At 57.8% G+C, this 7,705-nt stretch overlaps 1 protein-coding gene across 1 annotated transcript in view; it reads left to right on the top strand.

Annotated features, from left to right (window-relative positions):
- The first annotated feature begins 840 nt into the window (after nucleotides 1-840).
- The window catches only part of ADCY9 (adenylate cyclase 9), a 133,235-nt gene continuing 126,370 nt past the window's right edge, over nucleotides 841-7,705 (top strand). Inside the window, exons 1-4 of the mRNA XM_037813799.1 lie at nucleotides 841-886; nucleotides 1,345-1,395; nucleotides 3,208-3,612; nucleotides 4,411-6,147. Of these exons, the coding sequence (XP_037669727.1) occupies nucleotides 841-886; nucleotides 1,345-1,395; nucleotides 3,208-3,612; nucleotides 4,411-6,147 (2,239 nt within the window). The remainder of the gene's footprint in view (nucleotides 887-1,344; nucleotides 1,396-3,207; nucleotides 3,613-4,410; nucleotides 6,148-7,705) is intronic.

Genomic DNA, 7,705 nt, shown 5'->3' with positions numbered 1-7,705 from the left:
GGGGTCTTCAGCAGCAGCTCTTGAGGATGCCCTCTTGAGCCCTCAAAATGCTAAAGGTTTGTCACAGAACCCCGTGAAGTGGGGGAGACGCCCTCCCTCCCTTTGTCTTTAGTATCTGCATTGTTAGAGGGATCATGGTCTGGATGCCTCTGACAAAGTGATTGGTGCCTCTGACAGAGTTTGTGATGAAACAGCATTACCCATAGGACAAGATGGACACAGTGGTCCAGCAGGGGTGGGCCGGGCCACAAATCTGAGCAATAGAAACTACGCTGGGCTCAGAATCTCTTCTCCCCTCTCTCATCTAAGCTTTCCTTGCTGAGTCAACCAACTGGCTCCTTGTTACTCTAAAATGCGGTCACCCCCAGGAGCCCATCATCCCTGCCCCTTCAGGACACTGAATATTCCCATCAGATCTAAATGTGCCCTAGTTTTGGGTTTAGACGGAGCCCCTTCTATAAATGGAGGTGAAAAGGGCCGTCAACTCATAGGCACTCTATAAAATGTTATTCATTTTTTAGAAACGAGATCATGCAATGTTTCTCCTCTTGTGTCTGGCTTGTTCCTTACAGCATGTTGTCTTCAGGGTTCATTCGTGTCGTAGTATGTATCAGAACTTCATTCCTTTTGGTGGCTGGATACATCTCATCTCTTTCAAGTCCCATGTGCATTTATTCATTCAGTAAATACTTATTGGGTTACGCACCAGGCGCAGTAGGATTTAGAGTCCATAGCCAGGTAAAAGTCTCCAGGACTGTGGTGGTGTCTGTGGGGAACTTCTGTGATCTTCATTTATCAGTCCTCTTTGTCTCTGCCCAGACGCTTTATCCTCTGCCCGACATGAAGGCAGATGCCACCGGGATTGAGGACCTCGAGGGTGAAAAACGTGTGGGTAGATTCCTGCAGACTCACCCTCATCAGTTGAGAAAAGGACTCAAGGCTTGTAAGGCATCTTTCACCTGACAAGAGCAGCAAAGCCCATCTTCCATCTTCACTGGGCGGCTCTTCAAGCTCAGTGCCCACCTGACAACCAAGAATAACGTGGGAGCTGCTGGGATGTCAGGGGCTGGTGTGATGAGAATGGCCAGACTGGATCAACATGCTGCACTCATCTCACTCGCAGGTGCTTTTAAAAAAAAAAGAAAAAAAAAGAAAAAAAATATATAATTCACATAAGATAAAATTAACCACTTTAAAGTGAACAATTCAGTGGCATTTGGTACTTTCACAATGTTGGGCTACCACCCCCTCTATCTAGTCCTAGAATATTTTCATCACTCCAAAAGGAAACCCCAAACCCATTAGGCGGTCAGGCCCATTCCCCCACTCCGTGTGCCTTCTCAGAGCATGGAACCCTGGTTTTCTGCAACCAGGAGAATGAGTGGGTGAGGGAAGGTGAGGGTGGGATGCCAAGGCAGGTGGGCTGTCCATGAGCTTTTGCGGGGAGTTGTATGGGCACATTCTGATTCACACGGCATCCGAGTGGGGGTCCTGTGTACATCACAGCTGGAGAGAAAACCCGCAGATGTGGCAGCAACCTGGCTTGAGTGACAGGAGAGAGCCGCTGGCATCCGTCCGGTATCTGCTGGCTATCATCCTCCATTCTTTCGGGGGGGTCTCAGGCCCCTCCAGTGACTTCCCTCCAGGTCTTGGCATGACCACTAACCAGTAAGTCTAACCACCTAGTCATTCAATCTGTCAGCGAGCCTGAGTCCACCTTCTCATCCATCCCCTTCCTGAGCATCTTTCCCAGGCCATAACCAGCCCTACAAGGCAGAGATGGTGGACTATGGTATCCCCAGGGCCTTTAGGGTGCCAGGCCCAGCACCCCTGACCCCCCGGGGTTTACCGAATGACTCATCCCAACCTGGAGATGGGGATGGCTACAGTGTTGATAGGTTTCAACAGCAGTTCCACTGGTGGGGAACGCAGCCACACTGCTTCCAGAAGCACATGCAGATCACTGCAAGGGGAGGTGGGCATGGCCATTACCTGGGTCTGAAAATCAGGCATGACTAATGAGTTTACAAAGGTGAAAGTCACCACTGGTGAGTGGAGGAGACGCACAGAGCCCTAAAGATGCAGGGGGGCATCTTTCAAACTGTTTAAGGAAACCAGGAGTTTAGTGTTGCATTATGTGGGGAAATTTAAGTTGTGGGCATTGGCAGTTTGGGTTGGAGGGTGGAGAAGACAGGTAGGGCTGGTGAAGGGGTACTGTGAAGGTTATGAAGAGGGGTGTGGGGGTCCTCCAGAGCGCTGAGGTCTCAGGAACCAGATCTGGCTGTGAATCTGAACCTGCCACTTGGTTTCTGCGTGAGTTGCGCAAGCCAGTTTCACATCTCTAAAACTGGGACAATAATATCTACCGCTGAGGGTTGTGGCAAGGACCAAGTAGATCACAAGTGAAAGCATCTGGTAGGTTTCTGGCACTCATGACATACTCAGTAACTCTTGGTTGGTTGCTTAGGCAACTCACTGAACTTTTCTGAACCTCGGTTTCTTTCTCTGTAAAAATGAGATATGTGAGAGTGCCTGGCACATAGCTGACGCTCAAGAAAGGTGTGGCTTTTTATTTTGAAATAATTTTAAACTTAAAGAAGTCACAAAAAAACAATAGAGTTCCAAATACCCCACATTTCAGCAGAGCCACAGTACAAAGATCAGTACCAGGAAATGAGGAGTGGTAGCAACTACAGACTGTCCTGGCATTTCTGCAGTTTTCTCCTGAGTAGACTGAGGGGAGGTGCAGTGATCTCGTTTTCCTTGTAGCCTTAAAACCAACCCTGGGTCCTGGCTATGGGCCTGGGGCTGCACCTGGAAGGCGAGGGGAGCAAGAGGAGACCCTGTGACGGGGACAGAAGGGGTCAGGACTGGCACACCGGGAGTATAGTGATCGGATTTATTTTTGCAGACTGTGTTTACGAAGGAGAGTGTAGAGTTGCCCTACAGGAAGCAGAGACTTTTGAAAGTTTCTTCTGTGGAATGGGAAAAAAGTTGCGCATGAGGTGCGGGAGAGGGGCCCTGGGCTGGGGAAACCCCTTGCTCCGCGGCACCACGCTCGGGAGCGGCTCTCCCCCGGGGGGAACGCTTTCTTCGCTTGGAGGGCGAGGGCAAATCCAGCAGGATTTAGGCAAATCCAACAGACTGAAAACTCGGAGCTGTACAAAAGGTAGGCGCGGGGGAAGGTCGAACATTTGGACTTCCCAGAGGTTGCGCCACAGCCGCTCTTTGAGCAGCAGGCGCCCCGGCGTTGCGCGGAGGGGCCCTCGGGCCGGCAGTGCAGCCAGCGGTCCAGCGGCCCGGGCGCAGCGAGGGCCCCGGTGAGGGCGGGCGGAGCCGGAGCGCGCACCCCCACCGCGCACCCCCCGCGAGCCCAGCGCGCGCACGGAGGCGGGGCGGCACTCGCGCGCGCGGCCGGGACCCGGCGGCGGCGTGCGCGGGCGGCGCGTGCGCGCTGCGGCGGGGCGAGGGGCGGCGCGGGCGCGAGTCTGTCAGTGACAGCGGGAGGGGAGGGGGCCGGAGCTGGTGGCGGCGGCGGCCGCGGCTCTTCCGACATGAAGCGGCGGCAGCGGGAAGGACGGCGGCGGCCGCGGCCCGCGGCGGCGGCTCTAGGTCCGGAGGTCGCCCCCGGGGCGCGGGTGCCGGGCTCTTCGGCACCGCCGGGCCCCGTCCACCCGCCGAGGGGCCCGCGCCGCCTCCCTGCGCTCTGCCGGGCCCGGGAAGCGGGGGTCCGAGGCTCCGAGGGCTGGGGGTTCCGGGGCGTGCCCCTCGCCTCCTCCCGCGCCGGAGGTCGGGCCGGGGCGGCGCGCGCGGCTGAGCGGAGCAGGCCCGGCTAGACGGGCAGGACCGACGGGGGCGGCCGCCGCGGGCTCCGCAAACTCGCGGGCCGGGTGCCGAGGGCCCGCCCCTGTGCCGGCGCCGAGCCCGGAGCGCGGCGGGCTGCGGGGCGAGGCGAGGCGGCGGCGGCGGCGGCGGCACGGGGGCCGGAGCGCGGGCTCTGGGCGGCAGCGGGACGGGGCCGGGCCGGGCCGGCGGCCTTGAGCAGGATGGGGGGCCGCGCGCCGCCCCGAGAGCCGCTCGGCGGAGGAGGGTCGTGGCGCTGAGCGCGCTCGGGTTTGGACTCGGCCAGGGATCCTCCGGCGCTTACGGCCGCGGGACTCCGACCGCGCCGACGGGCCGGGGCGACCTGCCCCCGGCGGGGGCGAGGCGGGGGACAGCCCTTCCGCGACCCCTGGGTGTTCCAGGTCTGCCCCAGTCGTTCCCGTCTGACCCGAAGCGGGGACGGGGAAGCCGGGATCGGGCACCAGGGGTGGTTCTGCGAGCCGAGCCGCCGCCGGAGGACTCGGAGGCTCGCGCGGCCTCCAGGTGGGGCTGCGGGGTGGTCAGGGCGCCTCTCTGTCTCACCTCCAGGCTCCGGGAACCCCGGCCCGGGAGGGCGCGCGGTGCGCGGCAACATGGCCTCCCCGCCCCACCAGCAGCTGCTGCATCACCACGGCACCGAGGTGAGCTGCGACTCCAGCGGGGACAGCAACAGCGTGCGGGTCAAGATCCACCCCAAGCAGCTCTCCTGCAACAGCCACCCCAAGCACTGCAAGTACAGCATCTCCTCCAGCTGCAGCAGCTCGGGGGACTCCGGGGGTCTGCCCCGGAGGGTGGGGGGCGGCGGCCGCCTGCGCCGGCAGAAGAAGCTGCCCCAGCTGTTTGAGCGCGCTTCCAGCCGCTGGTGGGACCCCAAGTTCGACTCGGTCAACTTGGAGGAAGCCTGCCTGGAGCGCTGCTTCCCGCAGACGCGGCGCCGCTTCCGGTATGCGCTCTCCTACCTCGGCCTCGCCTGCCTGCTCTGGAGCGTCTACTTCGCCGTCCACATGCGGTCCAGGCTGGCGGTGCTGGCGGCCCCGGCCCTGTGCTTCCTCGCCGTGTGCGCCGGCGTCTTCCTGTTCACCTTCACCAAGCTGTACGCGCGGCAGTACGTGTGCACCGCGCTGGTCCTCACGCTCCTGGCCTTGGCGCTGACCCTGGCCGCGCAGTGGCAGGTCTCGGTGCCCCTCCCGGGCCGCGCCGACGGCTCCAATCACTCCCGCGCCGCCCGGCCGCCGGACCCGTGCTTGTCGAGCGTGGGCAGCTTCTCCATGTGCATCGAGGTGCTCCTTCTGCTCTACACCGTCATGCACCTGCCTTTGTACCTGAGCTTGGCGTTGGGGGTGGCCTACTCGGTTCTCTTCGAGACCCTGGGCTACCATTTCCGAGACGAGGGCTGCTTCCCCGCGGCCGCCGCGCCCGCCCTGCACTGGGAGCTGCTGAGCCGGGCCCTGCTGCACGTCTGCGTCCATGCCATCGGCGTCCACCTCTTCGTCATGTCCCAGGTGCGATCCAGGAGCACTTTCCTCAAGGTGGGGCAGTCCATCATGCATGGCAAGGATCTGGAGGTGGAGAAAGCCCTGAAAGAGAGGATGATCCACTCGGTGATGCCGAGGATCATAGCGGACGACTTGATGAAGCAGGGGGACGAGGAGAGCGAGAACTCGGTGAAGAGGCACGCCCCCTCGAGCCCCAAGAACCGGAAGAAGAAGTCCTTCAACCAGAAGGCCCCCATCGCCTTCCGCCCTTTCAAGATGCAGCAGATCGAGGAGGTGAGCATCCTGTTCGCGGACATCGTGGGCTTCACCAAGATGAGCGCCAACAAGTCGGCGCACGCGCTCGTGGGGCTGCTGAACGACCTCTTCGGGCGCTTCGACCGCCTGTGCGAGGAGACCAAGTGCGAGAAGATCAGCACCCTCGGGGACTGCTACTACTGCGTGGCGGGCTGCCCCGAGCCGCGCGCCGACCACACCTACTGCTGCATCGAGATGGGGCTGGGCATGATCCGAGCCATCGAGCAGTTCTGCCAGGAGAAGAAGGAGATGGTGAACATGCGCGTCGGCGTGCACACCGGCACCGTCCTCTGCGGCATCTTGGGCATGAGGCGGTTCAAGTTCGACGTGTGGTCCAACGACGTGAACTTGGCCAATCTCATGGAGCAGCTAGGGGTGGCCGGCAAGGTCCACATCTCCGAGGCCACCGCCAAGTACTTGGACGACAGGTACGAGATGGAAGACGGGAGAGTGATGGAGCGTCTGGGGCAGAGCGTGGTGGCCGAGCAGCTGAAAGGTACGTGCGCGTCGCTGCCCCGCCGTCCCCACCCCCGTCTTGTTTATGTTTTAAAAGGAAAAACAACAACAACAAAAACCTCTTGCCAGCGTCACCCTCTGGAGGCAGATCAATTGTCCCAGATCCCTTTACCAGTGTGACGTTTCATCCCTTGTGTCAAATATCACAGGTCTAGTGACACTGGGAACGGAGCTGGGCTAGGGGAGATCCTTAGCAGGAAGGATGACTTTGAAGATGCCATCCCAGCTGGCAGCTCCTGATGTTTCGGAAATTCTGGGGGGCATAGTCATTGCATGTTGGGGTTCGGGGAGCCCCTAGCAGTCAGGACTTGTGAGTGCTTAGAGAAATTGCCTTTGCCTCTTATTTGGTCACCAGAATGTTCCTTTATGCTTTCTTGCAAAATACGAGAAGAGTAAAACCCTTCCCCTCTCTAAGTCTCGCTTACTTTGTCCTCAGAATGGAATAAGGGGGTGGGCTCTGGCTTCCCAGACTGAATTTTGAGAATTGGGTGGAATTATGTACCTACGGGTGCACACGGCCTTTTGCTTAGGTCACTCTTTTTAAACAGTGCCTGCATTTTCTGCTTTCGGCTCTCGTTTATTTGACGATGTTTGATTATCCTGGCATTTGTCTTACCACCTAAGTCCCAGCATTTTAGAGCCTTGACCCTGGCAGGTCAGCGGGTGATTGGAAAGTGGGAGATGCCCCCGAGGGATGTCACATACCCCCACCCCCCTCTACCCCTCAGGTTTGGTTCTGGTCCTTTGTCCCTGGTTTTAAGCTCCTTACGACTAGTCTTGATTCTTCACTGGGCCGTTGCCTATTTTATTTTCCTTTCCTTATTTTTCGATAGGACAGAAATCTTTTTGGTCTAGGAAGTGATGTATATACGTAAGTGGAACCACAAATAAGAAATCTAAATAATTGGCTACATGTCTAACCCCTCTCCTTTTTTTTTCTTCTTTAAACAGTCTCCATGTTTTACTAGCTCTTCCTAATTGAGGGGACCCTCTATTTTGGAGGGAGGTAGGAAAAAAAACATTAATCTTTAAAAGCCTAAATTTGCTCAGCTGTATTATATTTTGTGGTGCATACACTGCATAATTACATCGTTAAAAAGCCCTGGGAGAGGGAATCCTCAGAAGGAATTTTAATCAGAGGCCGCAACTGGTTGTGTTGTCAGGGCCTGTGTCTGCCTTGAAGTCACCCTATATGCTGAATTTGTCTTCCCTTTCTCTCCCTTGTGATTGGAGCCCCCTCCGTGTTGTTTATTTATTTATCTGGAAAGACGGCTTTATACTCCTCTTGGATATTAATTTTGCTAGTTGAAGAACTTATGGAGATTCTAGAAACATGTTTTCACCTGAGAGTTCCTTGGCCCTAGCATTTCAAATGCTATACTGATGAGGTCTGAAGTGACACCTTGCGGTTCTCTTGGAAGAATCTGCTGTGTCCAAATTCTCTCTGGGAGGCTGGAGCCTGCTCTCAAGTCTGAAGGTGTCGGTGGGGACGGGACCCCTTCTTTACGACTGAGCGCTGTGGGCTCTTGTCCTCAGGT

This window comes from Choloepus didactylus, chromosome 21, assembly GCF_015220235.1.
Source record: "Choloepus didactylus isolate mChoDid1 chromosome 21, mChoDid1.pri, whole genome shotgun sequence".
NCBI classification, from domain to species: domain Eukaryota; kingdom Metazoa; phylum Chordata; class Mammalia; order Pilosa; family Megalonychidae; genus Choloepus; species Choloepus didactylus.
Note: the sequence above shows the minus strand (reverse complement) of the source record. Positions and strands in the feature narration are given on the sequence as shown.